Source organism: Lissotriton vulgaris, chromosome 3_1 (assembly GCF_964263255.1).
Source record: "Lissotriton vulgaris chromosome 3_1, aLisVul1.2, whole genome shotgun sequence".
Taxonomy (NCBI): Eukaryota; Metazoa; Chordata; class Amphibia; order Caudata; family Salamandridae; genus Lissotriton; species Lissotriton vulgaris.
This window is the reverse complement of record NC_141689.1, coordinates 1,374,484,503-1,374,503,076: the sequence shown is the minus strand read 5'-3', so window position 1 is coordinate 1,374,503,076 and position 18,574 is coordinate 1,374,484,503. Positions and strand designations below refer to the sequence as shown.

The 18,574-nt window shown below is 46.5% G+C and overlaps 1 protein-coding gene across 1 annotated transcript in view; it reads right to left on the bottom strand.

Annotated features, from left to right (window-relative positions):
• Positions 1 to 18,574, bottom strand: part of HEMGN (hemogen) — a 240,913-nt gene that overhangs the window by 41,195 nt on the left and 181,144 nt on the right. Inside the window, exon 3 of the mRNA XM_086961845.1 lies at positions 14,613 to 14,884. Coding sequence (XP_086817971.1) covers positions 14,613 to 14,884 — 272 coding nt within the window. The remainder of the gene's footprint in view (positions 1 to 14,612; positions 14,885 to 18,574) is intronic.

Genomic DNA, 18,574 nt, shown 5'->3' with positions numbered 1-18,574 from the left:
TGACAACGATGGTCAGGAGAGCACAATCCTACAATGTAAGTGTATAATAGACTAGTACAGTATAAAGTCCAAGTAACAATAAATCCAAATGGTGTCAGTAACTCAAACTAGGATGCAGGACACATAGATGAGTAAAGTTCTTAATTTGTTTCATCTTTTCCTTTATAATTTCTTAAGAGTAATTGTCCAGTTGGTAAAACGACAGCCGACACGTGTTTCGTCCGTACTATGAATTAGTACAAGGACTTTTTCAAGGCTAGTAGGGTAAAGTATTGCGGCATAAGAATTGGCAAATCACGTGAAGAATAAATAATCAGCTCGATGCTCCCAAATACATAAGTAATCCCAATCCGAGTGGCCTGATTTGATAGGTCAACAGAGGTGTATGCAGCTCGCTAAATATCAAAGCGGGGATACTTGACCCTCAGTTCTATTCTGTGGAAGGTATTAGTTTGTCCTGATGAGATCACGTGATTGAAGCCACAGATGTCAGGCTGACATAGTGCCATTATTAAGTGGTGTCAGGATACATATTACGCCTCGTGTAACTTCGAGGTGTTCTCTAGGTAGTCTACTTTCTATCCATTTAATCCTTTTGCTCGATTGTGGACTAAACTTAACCAAATTACTGAGTCTATCTGTTTGGCCGCAGTAGCCACATCTGTGGCTTCAATCACGTGATCTCATCAGGACAAACTAATACCTTTCACAGAATAGAACTGAGGGTCAAGTATCCCCGCTTTGATATTTAGCGAGCTGCAATATATCCCAGGACTAACCCCCTCTTAACCTTGTTGCCCAAGCCGTTCACGTTCCATATGAGGATTTTAGCACAGCTATTAACCTGGACCTCCGCCCTGGAACGACCTATCAATGTAGAGGACATCAGACAAAAAGACTTTCTGTGCTAGCAGGAGTCGGTGCTGGAATCATAGGTGTAGATAATGGTCCTAACCATGACATGCTTAAAAAACTGAACAAACAACCCCAGCCAACATGCAACCTCCCCCTCTCTTCCTCCCGCCCCCCCAACCTTTTGAAATCCCCCGCTCTCTCCCCCCTCCCCACCTCCATCTCCCCCATCGTCCCATCTCAAACCAAATAGCAGAGAATAAGTTAATCGGGTGATGGAGGTCTGTCGACCTCCCACTCCCTGACATCCCAAGGAAAGGAAAAAGCTCGCTCTGAACCTTCAAAGTCACCATATACGAAGGTATACACTAGAGCAGGCACGAACCAAAAGATCAAAACAACAGTCCAATCGGGGGGGGGGGGGGAATGTCCAGCCTGCACGTTCCAGGTGATACAATATCTTAGCTTGGGCAGCCCCATCGGTCTTCTCTTCACGAATTCGAGTCCTGGAGGTCCCTCTGGGATTCCACAGGTTCTGGCGTGTGTTCCTGTTCCATCTCGTTGATTTCATTTCAATTGCCAAAGGATGCAGCGATTGTCCATCCTGCTCTTCCTCCTCCGATGAGGAGCCCCACGTCTCTCCTTCCACATCCAATTGTGATGCCTCTGCCAGGCAAGAGAACCGGGATCCCGCGGTTCGATTAAGGTCAAGGGACCCCTCACTTCGTCTCCTCCGTCTTTCAGGTCCAGACTTGGGGTAAGGGGTCGCCCCCGGAAGATGGTCTCCGCGGCCCTGTCTCAACCTCTGCACATTGGGTGTCCCCCTGGAGCCTCCAGGCTGCCTCTCTGTGTCAAGTGATCTACGGGCCTCGGATGTGGGTCTCGTTAACCGGGGTCATTCCTCCAGCCATTGCCAGGCTTCTTCCAGGGTTAGAAAAAAATGTGTCTTGTCCTTGTAGATCACTTTCAGTTTGGCCGGGAACAATAGCATGTACTGAATTTGGAAGGATCTCAATTTCGCTTTCACTGAGTCATATGAGCATCGCTGCCTTTGCACTTCCTGACTGTAATCCGGGAAAATCATTATCTGGGCATTGTCCAACCATATTTCCCCACGCTTCCTAGGTTCCCTGAGAATCATGTCTCTGTCCAAAAAGTTCAGAAAGCGTGCAATGACAGGCCTAGGTCTCGCTCCAGCCGGTGGCTTGGCCAGCAGCGCTCAGTGGGCCCTCTCTATGATGAAACAAGTAGAGAATGTATCTTTTGGGAAGGTACGCAGGAACCACGAGTGGAGGAACGCCGCCATATTCGTGCCTTCAATTCCCTCCCTAAATCCCAACAAACAGAGGTTGTTGCGTCTTGTCCTGTTTTCCGCGTCATCCACCTTCCATAGTAGCTGCTTATTCGACAACTGGAGCTCCGCCATACCTTTCCTCACCTCCTGGATTGTATCTTCGGCCTCTCCCAGCCTCGTCTCCGATTCTTTTACCCTGTCAGCCAGATTTCGGAGGTCCTGACGCAGTAGCGTCACTTCTGTACCAACCGTTCCGATCTTGTTCTCCAAGGCTTCATAAGATGCCTGGATGGCGCTCATCAGCAGGGCTGTGTCCGAACTAGTGGTCGCTGAGTCCTCCTACGGCAGCGGTGGGGCCGACCTGGCATAACGGTCCAATGTGCCCTGCCGAGGGGTTTTAGGGTCTTTGTTTTTTATCCTGCTCATCCTGCGCAGCTTTGTCACCCTCTCCCTAAGGGACTGGTCCTCCTAGACGCCTACCAGCTCAGGGCTCCGTTCCTCCGCACCAGGACCCTCACCAAAGGATCTCTCTGCCTCCACTCGCCAATCCTCTCCCACACCCAGCCGCCACCTCCACTTCCAGCAGGCACTCTGTTCAGCGTATCCGCCCCAGGAAGGGGGCTAGGGTGGGTAGAGCGCGGGGTGCGTCGCAGTCAGATGAGCCAGCCCGGGGGGCCCCGGTCGGACACAGTCTCAGGCCAGGATAGAGGGGGCACCACACAATCTCCACACCCCCAAGCCAAGTCTCTCTCAATCAATATGGACCCAGGCTGGTTTCTCTCGACTGTGCGCACCAAGGGCTTGCCCTGTGCTTCCGCTGGCGCCACTTGTCCGCTTTTCCCCAGGTGTTTTAACTCACCTCTCTGCAGGTCGCCAGCCAGCCGCCCTCCTTGTGTGCGCCCCTCATACCTCCTTCTAATAGCGTCCCGATCCGTCTCCCAGCCAACTCCTTCACTCGGCGGCCTCAGTAGATGGGGGCAGGGCAGGGGCCACCCAGCCCCCCCAGGATCGTGCAGGGGACTCCGCCGTCTCAGCTAGGCAGTCCCAGTAGGCCGGCCGCTTCAAAGCCTTATGCGGGGGCAGCCCGTTCTGGAGCTCTGCCGGACTCCTCACTGTTCCTCTGGTGGCAGCGCGGCACGGGCCGGCCACCCGCCTGTCTGTCAGCTGCACCACCGCCAGCTCCTTACCACTCCCTCCGGGCTCAGCCCGCGACAGCATCAGCCACTGTTTCCAGCTCCGATCACTCGGCCTCGGTCAGCCGCCAGCGGGAAGACGCTCCGCCTCCGTCAGTCACGGCTCCCCCTCCATTGCGGGGGGCGACGGACAAAGTCCCTCCGGTCCCTCACGTTACCTCCAGGCCAGGCAGGATAGACCTCCAGGGGCCGCCACCGCTCACCGCCGGGCCCCGAAGCTGCCCCCTTCCCCGCCTCGGCTTCCAGCGGGCTCAGGGCGCCATTTTAGCTCCCGATCTCGGGCCTCCAGGCCGGCCCGTAACGCCGTTGAATCCAGGATCGCCTCCGTCTGTATTCGCAATTTCAGGTGCCGGAGGGGAAGCTGGACACCCAGGGACCAGGATCAATAGGTTTTCAGGACCTCGGGCCCCCTTTTAATATGTCGGATCACTCGCCCGGGCCGGAGCCGGACAAACTTGCATCCTACTCCGCTATGTAGCTGGCCACGCCCCCGGGAAATGGGCAGACTTGACCCTAGCTGACAGACCTGGAGTGAATTCCCTCTCAGATTAACAGTCTGCTACCTATCACAAAGCTCAATATCATGTGAGCATCCTTCTGCCATTAACTCAAGTAAACCTTAGAGTATGGGCATTATTAATATCCTTGTAAAAGAAAAAAAAGTCCGGAAGGTGATTGATTTAACACCAAGAGATATTTCTCATGAAACATTACGTCTTTTGTAATGATTATGTCAATGAGTCATCTGAAAACAATACAATTCAAACTCACAATTCAGACTCATTATGTTCCTGCATTCCCACTTGCATTAGGTGCCAACTGACTCAAATGACATAATCCAATTATTGATTGGAAAAAACTAAAGAACACCCTTTTCTGTAATTATTGCGTGAGCTTTTTTCTCCAAGCCCAAATTAGGAAGAAACACTATTTGATGTGTTTTGCTCCGAATGCCATGGAACACCACAGTAAAGATAGAAGCTAAGGATATAAACTGGTGCTAAAGCTACCTCCAACCTTTCAAGAGTTTTCCAATGTATTCAGTAAAAAGAGAGCTGACACTATGCTATTCCATTGTGAATACAATTGTGTTATAGGCTAATTTCCAGGGCAAGATTCCTCTTGTCCAGATTTATCCCCTTACAGTAAAGAATATGAGGCGCTGAAACAATATGTGTAAGAAATCCCTAGACAGTCCACCTCACCAGTTGGAGTACCTATCTTTTTCATTCTGGAAGTGAATGGAGAGTTGTGTCTCTTTATTGATTGCTGAGAATTGAATGCCAGTGCCATCATGATCACACCCTCTCCCCTTACATCAGTATTTTTGGATCAGATCAAACCTCCACCTTCTTTTCCAAATTGTGTCTAAGAAGAGTCTACAACCCGGTGGGAATTAGATACGGAGATGTCTGGAAGCTAATGTTCATCACAGAATATGGAGATTTTTAATATTTACTTTCACCAGTAGTTAGACCCATCAATCTCACTACGTCTCCCTTGCCTGGCAACATTTTGCATGGCTGAATTGGAATTCCACTGTCACTATAATTCGTACCTCCCCTTCGTCCCTGCCCAGAAAAGATAGAACCCAAGGAGATTATCCAGTGCCGGAGCTACCACCAGCCCAAACACAATCTTAGTGATGTAATCAGTAAAAAAAAAGAGCTTTCAGTATGTGTCTTCAATAGGTGTTGCAGGCTCTCCTGTGAGTGGAAGATTACTTACCTCAGAGATTCCTCTTAGGATGCCAACATAAACGCAAAGGGGATGCAGCTTGAGAGATTTTGAGAGCCCACCCCTTACACCCCTGCACGAAGGGTAGTATTAGCAACAACCCTTGCCAAGGTAAAGAGTTGTGCTAATCACTTCTTTTTCTGATTGGCTTAGACTAGCTGTCAGTCATGGTCAGAGGCCATGACCATGGAAGGGCCATGGTGTGAACAGCAGAAACAGTCGATCACAACAGTTTCAATCCATCCTTCATCTTCAATATCCTAGCTTCCAGGCCCAATTGTAGAAGTAAACTGAGACCACCGACCTCTCTATCAGTTATCAAAAGATAAGTTAGAAGGGGAAGTAGGATCAGGTATCTGTGCATGTTTGTATGCATATATCATCTCCGCATGTGTGTTCATGTTTGCATGTATGTATAAATGAATGGTAAGTGCATGTCTGATGTCTGTGTCGGTTTCAGTTGTGTGAGTGGTGTTTCCCTAGCTTGCCTGATGGACCCCCTTTTTCACATTATAAAGGCATTATTGACATCATATGGGCTACTCCTAGCTCAGTGGTGGCCCATCCTTAACTATTATGCATATTCTTGATAACATTCTGGTGATTTCTGGCATAATTCTGGCACATACTTGACATACTGTGGAGTAATTGCAGACATTTCTGAAGAAGATAAACTACAAAGCACACTGAGTTTCTGCAACAGTTTATTTTTTTACTTGCTAGGACAGGTTGATTCAAGTACTCCCATCAAGGAGACATGCACTGACAAGAAAGACTACACAGGATGACAATCACACAGGGGTATGTTAATCTGTGTAGCCATCTTCTAGTGGTTCAGTACATGCCAGTACGTTGGGTCAGCAAAATGATCATTGGCAAGAATAAAACAACAGGGATTCAATCAGCCATTAAATCATGCTTTATGCATCTTGTGGAGTGGAGTTCTGATGTCACAGTTGCAACTTACAAAACCATTATAGCAATATTTTGCTGGATGTAGTCTATCTATGATTATTAGTGCTGAATCACAAAACCACCATCTCTGAATAATTTGCATCTGGCAAGATGGTTTATATTGGTCCTCCAATATGTATCCCTTAGTGTCAAATTCACAAGGTCTGTAGATTCTCTCTGCCAGCTCCACAATGAGAAGTGTTATTTTGCTTCAATGCCAACTACCAATGATCCTTCAGTCACAAGCCAAAAAGTACTTTATATGGGATGATTTGAAACCAAAACTGAAGATTTTCAGGCTAATTGCTAATAGGAAATGCATGGGACACAGCCTCCCTTGGACTGAACATTATTGTAAGGCATTGCATCCCTCTCAATTAATATACCTTTGGCCAGGGGACCTGGGCCAGCTCTCTGTGGATCCATATTGAACACCATCCTACTGATAGGGGACCGGGTCTCCAATTGTATAAAAACACAAATCCCCTCATTCTCTCATGCCCTTGTGCCCTAAAGTAACTATAAGTCACACCCCTCCCATGCACAAGTATGTAATTTCAGATGTTGCAGTCATGGTATCAACAATGTCATAGAATATATCATGAGTGATGTAATATGTGAGATCATAAGCAGTGCATGGCGAGGGCGCGAGTGTTAGTTACTTTGGGCATGAGTTATAGTTACTTGAGATAACTATAATCAGTGAATTTCAGTGTTTTTTCACTTAAATCAGTATGTTTTAACTGACAGTATCACCTAACTAGAATATCGCTTTAACCCTTTGTTTTTTCAGTGAATTTCTAAGGCTTTTATAATGCAAGGTAAGATATTATTACCATACCTAACTAGAACATCACTGTGGTCAGGTTCTATGTTCGACCCCCCCCCCACTGGCCTGTGCATGGCATGGGGTTGGCTCCAGGGCCTGGCCACAGCAGTTGCACAAGGCTGACTATGCAATGTTACAACATAAAGGGTGTCATTTTAAAGTAAGGCAGACCTACTTACTTTGTCAATGGGTCAGAATACCAAATTATAAAAAGTGGGCCTATTGGCTTTATTAAGGGATCCGCCTATCAACATATATAAAGCACACCTATTGTCGCTGTCAACAAATCACCAATAATTATAATCAAATGTATATTTCATTAATTCACATGTACGATGTTTAAAAAAAGTGACCTTGATAAAAAAAATAACGCTTTTTAAGCGAAAAAATCAACATGTCTTTTTGTCTTTTTTTAACAGTTTTCAAGCTACAAAGTGCAGCCATAGAATCAACCACAAAGGGGCTCTGCACTCCAGCTAAAGATCACAGATTTATTTAACCCAGGTGACTTATAGCAGCTGGGATGAGTAACGCTATACAAGAAAACATAAATTAAATTCTTTCAACGCCTCCTCAGGCGTAGTAAGCGCTATATAAATTACATTTAATAGTATGTAAATACTGAAAGAGACCAACACATCTGAAATTCTTACAGTGCATGCATATCTAGTAAACAGATCCTCCTGAACAAAGTAAAAAGCTGCCTCTCTTAAGTATGTGTGAAGTGCTAACCTTTATTTGCCCTCTGCTGCATTTGCTTCTAGGTGTGAGGCTCCTGACTGCTCCCAGCCAGGAGACTCCAACAAAAGGAGGCCGGATGACCCCTCATATTCGGCCTATGTTATGGGCCCAGCAGGAGTCTAAAACAAGAAAGCCCAGTCCCGGCCTGCACGTTGTTGCTTGTTGCAGATGGAAAGCCAACAACGTTAAGGAGCTGCTGAAAGTGTCCCGGAGTTCGGAAATTATACCGGGACAAGTTCAGAACATTATTTAGTAATGCCCAATTCTTAGCAGGGTGGACGGCGTTCACCCTGTGAAAATAGTGGGTGTAAACCGTCTAACCACGTGCACCCCCGACTCGTGCCCTGTGTAGGAAGGTGGAATCTGACTGCATGGTTGCTCCCACTTTTTTTCTGGTGTTTTGATGGTTTTTGACTTTGTTTGGCTGGGATCCTGCTATTCAGGGCCCCAGCCTATCTTCTTTCTCTTTTAAATTGATTCCATGTACTTTAGGTACACTCCAGATTGGATACTGGGGTACCGTTAGTCCCTAGTTATAAGGTACACTATGTACCCAGGGGATAGGTAACCCAGAGGCCTACCAGGGACTGCGGCATGTATTATGCCACCCCTGGGAAGCCTTCCAAAATGACACCACAGGTCTGCTAAGCAGCCTGTGTAAGGTGGTGTATATACCCCTTACTTAGATATTGGTTCCCTATATCTACCTTACATCACTGCACATATAAATCCATCAGACACCCCTAAAGCAGGCCTTATCAATCCTGAAGGCAGGGTGCTGGGTTTTGTGTGAGAGGGGGCACATGCATGAGCAGGGCCCCTCTGCAGCCTTCGGAATCTATTATCCGGGGTTGTTCTGTGATGCAGCCAGACCATATACTCTTAAGTACATTATAACCTCGTGGTAAATGCTAACTTTGGAATGGCTGCAAGGAAACATGTTGTGTTTGGTGTCAAACACCTTGGAATCATACCTCACTGCCTGTACTGGCAGCAGAGGTATGATTCCACCCTCCTAGAAGGAGAAACATGGCCACACCGGTACACCCGGTACCAGCTTAACAGAACCCTGGCATCACAAAATGAATTCTGCAGCCACAGACACGAGTCTGGCCTCCTGCTTCTGGAAGAAAATCTGGCAGGGGAGGCCCGGACAATAGTTTTCCTGTCACAGGGAGGTGTAACCACCTCCCAGACAGGCTTTAGTGTAATGGGCTAGGTAGGTGCACTCCAAGAGTGCTTTGAAGTCTGCACTGGGGGCACATTTGGTGTCCCTGTGCTTAGCCCAGTTCAAACTGGTTGCAGGGGCTACCATCCCCTGTTCTGGCACGAAACTGGACAAAGGAAATGGGTGTAGCCACCCCTCTTTCCAAACCCTCCCATAGGTGGGTCCCCAGAGTTTGTCACACCCCTTCCTTGGGTATAAATTGGAACCCCTGACTACAGGACTTTAGATTTACCTGGACGAAACTCTGAAAATGAATCCTGGAACTTCGACGATTTACAAGGCGCTAGATGACTGAAGAATCTCACTTGGAGTAAAGGAGTTACTCCCCTGCGTGGCAGGCACCAAAGATGCATCTGACCGGTTTGCATCTCCGAAGCTCCCGCCAGTTTCCAAAGAATTTGCAACACAGGAGGTAGGTTGCCGGACTTCCAGAGACCGACCTGAGCTCCCAGCAAAGCTGAGACCCGTAGCCCTCATGGGGACTGTGGAACCGAAACCCTTGGACACTGCGCATATTTGCAAGTGCATTTACTTCTTGGCAATCCTTGAGGCTGTGCTTTGGGTTACTTGTAGCCCAGACCCCGAGCAGCAATTCCAATGAAGATTGCCGGCCTACACTCCACAAGCCTGCCCTTTGTGTTTTCTCTTGAGGTACCTTCGCGATCCCTGGTCCATCGACCTGTGGGTCCCTGAGAAGACAACTTTAACTTTCCTTGGGCTTCTCTTGTTGCTCCAGACGTGTCCTGACTCTCCATCACTTTGGGAGTCCCCTAGACCTTGATGGTCCTCACCGAAGCATCTTTTCTCTTCCTGCGTGGGTTGCTGTTGCCAAGGCTTGTTGTGTTCAATCAGAGCACCGATGCCGCAGCACTCGATATCCTTTGCTGGACAGTTCGAATCCAGCTTCTGGTCATCGTTGACGCTTCCTGCTCCTCATGGCTGCAGAGTCAAGCTTCACCTCTTCGCACCTGATGCACCCGACATTGGTGGGCATTCGTCTACCGTGCCCATGGTCACTGGAAAGTGACCCAGACTGTCCAATCTGCTTTCAGGTTCTTCACATCTTCGATCTAGGCTTGGATCACACCGGACACTTTCCTCCTTCAAGGCAGCAGCACTTTGCAGCAGATTGCCATTGAAAACGATGACGATTCCCGTCACCTTTTGACACCTATTCACCCGGCTTCCCTGGGTGAGGTAACTTGAGTACTCCGGTGCTCCTGTGGGTGTTGGCCCTAGAACCCCCTACGGTTGAAGGGGTTTGCTCAAAGTCCTCTCCTAAGTGTCTTTAAACTTTTAAATCCCAACAGCGACTTTCCCCATAGAAGCTAACAGCGCTCGCAGCTGTGTTCCCACACTGCACCCGTCCCCCGTGGGTCCCCTGTGTCACTACCTTGGGTGGTTCCTTGGGGTCCCAGCGATTCTACATGCTCTAGGCACTGTGTCTAGTCAATTTGTGGTTCTTATACCACTTTCCTAATATATGGTTTGGTCTCCCCCTGTGGCCTATTGTATATTGTGCTATTTACTGAAGTTCTATCGTGTTTATATTGTGTATCTTTCTCTGTAATCTCAGAAAGAAATTACTAGAGAGTGTTTAGTAATAAATACATATATTTGATATATACCTTGTGTGGTTCTCCTTTCATTTGGTCATTCAGGAGGTTATAATCTGGTAAACCAAGCTGCTTTACACTCCTTCAAGACTTAGCCTGAAGGCTGCTCTCCATAGCTACCACAAGGATAGCTTTCAATAAAGGTTGTCTTTAAACCTATCATCAATAAGGGTCGTTTCGACTGGTGCAAGGTGCCCACTATAACTAGTGGACAGCATATGCCAGGCCAACTTCTCACACCTTGCCTCCTCCCAAGCTTGCTGCTCCTGCCCCCCTCTTCCTTGCCATCCATTATCTACGTCCATGCCCCTGCTCCCTCATTACAACCCTGTGCATCCATTGTTTTTCCACTGTCCTTCCTGCCTGCACTAAACAGTTAGCTTTCTGTCTCATCCACCTCCTCCATAGCCTCTGTTGTCTGAGTCCATGCACTAGCCCTCTCTCTCCTGCCCTGCATGGTCTGATGTGTAGCACTATCATCCAATTAGCTTGATATCCCTGCCCACTCTTTTAGCCCTCTGTTACCCAGTTCTATGCCCCATCATTGTACTCCTGCTTAGCCTCTGTGCTTAGCTTGCTGCCCCTACCCTCCTTACCTCTGCTCTCAGATATCTGTGTGCATGCCCCTGCTCCCTCCTTTTTGCCCACCATGTTCCATGGACCTGCCACTGCCCCTCCTATCTACTCCGAATGTTCTGTTGAGCTGCCACTGCCCCTCCCACCTGCCTAGCATGGGCAAATGGTTGCCACCTCCTTGCTGCTTCCACCCTGCCTTCCCGAGTTCCAAGCCCCTCTCCCTACCCTCCAGTCCTCCATGGTCCTTTTTGCTGATACTCCCTTCTGCCCTCTATGCTCCGTTATGCTACAACAACTCCCTCTTCCTGCCCTGCGTAGTCAGTTGTGAACGCCCTGCTCCTGTCATCTCTTGTATGTTATAAGACTGTTGAAAGTACATGATTTACTGAGAATGTCAGACTGCATTCTCATATGGCTGAGAAAGATAGTTTGAATTTACAGAAAATATGCTCTCCTTTTAGCTCTTGGAGCATCTTCCATAACAACTATGGGAAAATCATGGGAAAAAACGAGTTTCCTCTCAAACATGATTCATGAAATCCTAGAAGAAGGCTTTTTCACAGTGTAAAATCACATTAGAACACACCACAATTCCTAAAATTAGTATGGTACCATCAAGAAATGATTTATATTGTAACTAAAATCTGTTATCACTGTTTATACGGTCTCCTTTTTGCGACCCTCAAAACCTGCCATTCGCTACAATCCTCTTCAATAGTAAAGACAGATTTTAAGTTAAAAATGAGAAAATACCACTAATTTCTTGTGCCAAGCATTTGGGCCTTCAGCGAGCGTCTGGGTCACCTGACTGTGAATGGCTCTGCTAGTGGGCTTTGTGTATTCCTTCTAGAGAGTGTACCAAAGGGGGATTAGATGAGGACGGGATGGGGGATCCTGACAGGAGGACTAGAGAGGGGCTGTACCCAGCCTCAGTTACACTTCAATATGTTTTGCCTCCTGCACACACAAGGGAATCAGACAACAGGCCTGCCCTGCCTTTTGCCACCTGTAGACAGTTTAGAGCCTTAACAGGTGAACAACTTTCCAGAACCAGATGTTGGGGTAGAACAAGCTGGCACCTACAGACCAACAGAGCCACTCATCAGAAAAACTCCTAGACATGTGGAAGTTACAGGACTGCCCTGCTTCCTGAGGACTACCTGTTGCTTGAAGGACTGCCTTGCGGTATGAGAAAGAAGACTGTACCTGCTTTCCTTAATCGTAGGCTAACCTGAGTAACTCTAATAGTCAGTTGACCGACCGCCTAACTGATCTACGGGACACAACAAGTTCCACAGGCCTCCCTGCAACTGCCCAGCGGACCTGCTGCAACTGGACGTGCCTGAACCTGCAACTTGATATGCCTGAGCCCTGTTGGCCTCTGCTGGAGTGATTCCCTGATCCTAAAGAGGTGCAATCTCAGGAACTGGCATCAGATGGTACTCCTCATGAACAAAAAGTGAGGATTCTGATGTTTGGGCTCTTTGTGACTGATTGGAATTTTGTTGTTCTGGTATCATTTTATTTAATAAACTTTCCTCTATTTTTCTAAATTGGTTTGGGATGTTTCTTGTGTAATGTTTTCACTTTAATACTGTTTGTGTGCTGCATAAATACTTTACACATTGCCTCTAAATTAAGCCTGAAGGCTTATGTGCCAAGCTACCAGAGGTTAAGCTCAGGTTAATATAGTAACTTTTGTGGTTCACCCTAACAAAAATTGTGGATCTTGCCTGAGTGGGGTTCCACCCCTTTAACCAAAGACTCCAATTTCTTACAGTCACTATAACCTTTGATTTTATTCAGTGACTTTCTGAGGTTTTATTAATGCAACATAAGATGTTGTTACCATACCTATTTTTGTCACTTCAACCTTTCATTTTTCAGGGAATGTCTTGTTTTTTGTAACACCCAACCCCCTGAGGTCAGCCAACCACCACCTCCAGCATGAGTTTAGTCCCTGGACCTGGCCGCAGACTAAGCCCTGCAACCAACACCTTGCGGGCAGCCAACACACCATGCTGTGCGGTGTGGGTTAGCCATGAAGGTCAACCTTGTGGTTTAAGTGTCTGCCTTTTATTACAGTATTATCCTTCTACCTGTGTTTGGTACTCTTTTGTAACATGCACAAGTCACTTTTCTCTTGTAACACACTGTTTGCTACCTCTTACATTTTGTTTGCTTTAGATACTTGCACAAGTGCCACTGTTGCCTACGTAACGTTTGCTCTGTTGTCTGCCATTTATTGCAGTATCATACCTCTACTTGTACTTTGTACGCTTTTGTAACTCGCATACATATCACTTTTTCCTCCTGTAATGTACCGTTTGCTACCTCTTGTATTTTGTTTGCTCACAATTGTCACTTTTGACTCATGTAACTTAACGTTTGCTTTTGTAATTTGTTTACTTGTAATTTTCTCCTCATGTATCATTACTGTTGCTATTGTGAAGCGCTCTGACACCTTCGGGTAAAGTCTGCGCTATATAAAAAAAGCATAAAATAAAATAAAATAAATAAAATAAAAATAAAAACCTCCAGTTCACGGACAGACCACTTCAGTCCCTGTGAACCCCATCCCCCAGGGCCAAAAGATATTTGTAAAGAGGAAAAGGGGAGGGGGCACTATATATGCAAAATGAAAATAAAGCATTCCACAGGCTACTGACGGAGTGTTCTCTGACCCCCTCGTTGGATTGCAAATATTGTAAAATAAAAAATATAAATATTTTTTCTGCAGTTTTCGCAGGCACCAAGATGTGTTTCAGGTGCCCCAGCTTGGCCCCTTGAGGTCGACAAACCCTGCCTTGAGATCCACATACCCATTTAATAGGTTAAGCATCCATGTAAGACCTTGCGCATAAGCAACTGGTACTCTATCCCAGTCCATCGGGGAGTCCAACATGGACCCACAAACGAGTGGGTCCGTAAACTCAGGAAGAGACACCCACCACTGGTGATTTATACCAAGAGTGCCAAACACCTATTACTGAGTGAGCTCACAGACACAAGCGTACAGTGGGCTTCTGCTGCAAACCAAACACCTGCATAGATCTAACTATTCCCGTACCAGGGACACGAAGTCTGCTGCAGGTGTACAACTCACATATTTTCGACACAGCAGAACTCCTTTCAGGGGTACTTGATGCAATTGATATTGGTTATTGATAATTGATAATGGTTGTATATCATGAATATCAAAGTGAGAGGTATACATTACGTATACATTTCATAGATATACTAGCTAGACAGTATTAGATAATTCTTTTTTACCAATTATTATAGCCAACTTGTCTCCTCCTTTTCCCATGCTATCATTTCATGTGATTGGGCTTCCTGTGACACAACCATATCAACATGCCATGGGATGGCATCAACTGCGTTAATGATAAGAGCCCAATGCGGGTGTATTTCACACCTTGCGGTCTCGGAGGTGCGTGGGAGTTTTCTAACAGCCACGCCCGTTCGAATTTAAAAGCAAGTCCTATACTTTTCAATCGTCAGCCTACTTAGTTTGGCCTCAAGAAGAAGTGATTCGACGTGATTAAGGCTGTGCTATAGCAGTACTTTCACAGACGTTCACTCGTTTTACCTGTTGACACAGCAGCTTCCTCTTGTGTCCCCTCTTGAGTCACTTCCTCTTGAGAGGCGGAAACCACGTCATGCTCCTCCGGAGCGGCTTCATCTAGCACGTGCCCTTCCACTGCCTGCCCATTCTCCTCTCCCTTCTCGGCTGTAGCATCTGCTTCTGTTTCTGCTTCTGCTTCTGGTTCTTGTTCTTGTTCTGGCTCCTTTTCTCTGTGTTTACTTCTCCCAGATGCTGCCCCTTTCCCTCTCCTGTGCCGCTTGCTCCGGGTCTCCTCGCTGCAAGAACAACGAACAAGGAAGCATGAAAAGAGGAAATATAATCTGTGTTGCCAGAACATGTTTTTCCTATATGGCAAATGCCAGCTTTCAGGGAAAACGTTTCTAAGCGCCTAAATTAATCGATAACATCATTTGTGTACTATTGTGTTTTATATTTTTGTCAATAATCTAAATGTTGCACACAATCATTACACATTTTTTGTATGCATTTATGATTTGAGGTTCTGTGTGCTTTTTAGACCTCCACATGAACAGACTGGGGGGCTTATTTACAATCCTCTTGCACCACCGGTGCCTCACTTTTAATATGGGAAAAAGTGACGTACCGGTGGCGCAAAGGACTTGTAAAAAACGTTCTTAACTGCAGGCTGACCAAAAGGAGTCACCATGGGTGTAGGAAGTGTGAGGGATATAGCCTCCCAGATTTTGTAGTGGGGGGATATGGGGGACAAGGGTGGGAGGGACAAAAAAAATCCCACCTCTCTTCAGTCAGTCGCAGGGCTATTGGCATGTCTGCATTGACGTGCCAATGGCCCTGCGCTTGGCCTGTGAACTTCCCTTTTGTTGTGCTGCAAAGCTCCAGGAATTTGTTCACACCTCGTCCTTGCCGCCACTGCCTGCAGTCTGCACTTCCAGGACAAAGGAAGAGAGGTAGTTTGTTGATTGTTGACTACATCCTGCCCCTCCTCAGCTCGGACTCTACTTTATTAGACTATTTTACGCTGCGCAATTCAGCCACTCAAAGGCTAATGTTTTGTTGAAGTTTATTTTGAGCAGTTGAACTTCGCCTGGAACATGAGAACAATTCGCATCAGACCTAGTCTAAGCACACATCTTTTGCGCTACATTGTGCATTGTGTCAGATGTGTTAGTCTGCCCTAATATTTACACAAATAATAATTTAAATACCACTATTTCTTTTATAGTGCTACTCAACCCAATCCAGGGTGTTGGAGTGCTTTACATCACACATGCACATGGGTGCAAATCAATTTTGTAGGATGTGTTTCATAAGATAGTGAGGGTTACAAGGTGTAGGAGTCCCACGGTCTTTCCTTCATAGTTCACTGTGCTATATTAGCAGGATTACAATGTATGAACTGCAACTAACTAAAGGGTCTCTGTGTTAAAAGCAATAAACCACTTACCCATCTACATAAAATAAAAATCTGTCATCTGTGTGTCACATGATGTGCTTTGCAGGATATTTACCCTCTATGCTACTTTGATTCAAAGCTGGGACTAGACAAAGCACCTGTCTCTCTAGTGCTTTAACCTCCAGAGATATCCTACCATTATTATTATTTCCTTAGATTTACTGGATACATAAAGATCTATGCAGCAGGTGCCTTAACCTCACAAGCTATTTAAAAATGCATACTTTGCAACCAAGTAAACAGAACAGATATACTGCCACATTCTACTTGTTGACAATTTATTTCTGGCAGAGGTTTAATAAATGAATGTAGAAGTGGGGACCTAGATCTTGCACAGGGGTTGCATCACTTTTTTATCACAACTCCAACACAAAATCTAATTTGTTAAATATTGTAATGTGCTCAAATGTACTCATGATATACCTGCTTAACATAAGTGATGTCATTTATTGTGATATCACTTCCTGTGAGGCCATGTGCGATGTCACATGCTGTGATGACACTTACATACTGCCTAACTTGGTTAGTGCTCCACTTCTTTTTTAGGACATGTGCCCTCGTGAGAGAAGTATAATGGAGAACTGGTGTTGGTGTTTGTAGGAGGCTGGCTTAGTATACGGTGCACACTCTCAAGAGTGATGCACCTTGCACTAATCCAGGCAACCGTTATGGTAATTTTAATGGTCTTTGATAACCATAGACATTTCTCAAAGTGGTAGCTGTGGAGAGCAGCCTTCAGGCTTATCTTCAAGGAGTGTAAAGGAGCTTATTTTACCACAGTTAATCAAAAAGAACCACACAATGTTTATAAAAATAAATCTGTTTATTCAACACAATCACTAACACATTGGTATATCTGCTACCCAGAGACATCAACCAAACACACAAGAACATTTCAAAATAATCAGGTAAGTAACACAAATATACAATGGTCTCGAGGTGGAGACCAAACCATATACTAAGAAAGTGGATTGCAAACTGCAAAGGAGAACAGGACTTGAACTAGAAGACTCAGAGGAGCTGGAGGCACAAGGAACCACACAAGGTAACTACCCCAAGACCCCACAGAGGCTGTGTGCAGAATAGAAACACAGCCATGAGCCCAATAGAAGTCAATGGAGAAGTATCTGTTGCCATTTTAAAGAAGAACGACCTTTCCAAGAGTAACCCGGAGAAACCCTTTGGAAGACGGAAGGGTGAAGAGCCACCCCACTCGTGGCTGCCTATAGGAACCAAGTTACCTACACCAAGGAAGCCGGATGCATAGGGGTGAAGTGAGGTCAAAAGCTGCCGTAGGCGACAATGGAAGGCTTCAAAGAAGATGCCTCTGATGAAACCTGTGAAGGAGTCCAGTAGCATCCAAGAGTTGGTTCTTGAAGAAGAGAAACTGCAAGCAGAGGGTACAGAGTCTATACCACTAAGCACAATGCCCACCAATGTCGAGAGCTACAAAAGTGAAGATGGTGACCTTGTTGCTGCAGCTGTGAGGACCAGGTAATGCTGAGGAAGACCAGGAGCTACACACGAGCTGTCCCATATCGAGTGTCGGTGTTCAGGTGGTTGGTGTCCGGCAGGAGCACCAACAAGATTCGGTAGCCATAACTGGCGTGCAATGCAAAAAGATGCAAACATTGGGACCAGTAAGGTCCAAGGGACTCACCAAGCGCAGGAGAGTCAGAGCAGCCCGAGCCCAGGGGAGACCCCTGAAGCAAAGAAAGACCTGCGAGAGGACCCACAGACTGAAGGCACCGGAGTCGCAAGAGGACCTCAGGCAGCTCACCAATGAAGGAGACCCATGGTGCAGAGGATGCAGGGCGGATGCTGATCTTTGAGGGATGAGGAGCTAGAGGCTGGAGCTTCTTGCGGCCTGAAGATCTGTGGAGTGCAGAGCCAACAAGCCTTGGCAACAGCAATTTGATGCGATGCACAGGGGTTTGGTACCAGTGGATTCGATGAGGGATACCGTCCTCAAAATTGCAAAGAATACAGGTCAGACTGGGAGATGCAGAACCACCACCTGGGCCTCGGGAGGTCCATAGGGTGATAGGAGCAGCAGACTGGTCAGCTTTGTTCTGATACCTGCAGATGCAAGGGAGTGACTCCTTCACTCCAAGGGGTATTACTTTGGATTTTTTTGATTCCCACAGGCCTTCCGGAGAACCTGGAAGACGGACAGACAATGCAGAAGACTTAAAGAACAGCGAGTCCATGAGCAGCAGGAGTCTTCCTTGATGCAGTCTCGGTTCCAGTCGAAGTCCAATGAAGTCTTTGGGCCCGATGTAGGTGGCAAATACCGGTCGGAAACGGCCGAATTCGGCCGTTTCTGACCGGTATTTGGCATCTTGAGATGTAGGGGGCCAGATTTGACAGATTCTGTAAATTTACCGAATCGTCAAATTTACAGAATCTGTAAAATACCGAATCGGTATTTTTACCGATTCGGTAATTCCCAGATGTAGGTGGGACTCTTCTGAGTTCCAAAGGCCCTACAAATTCAGTATTTTACCACCCAATCCAATTGGGTGTTAAA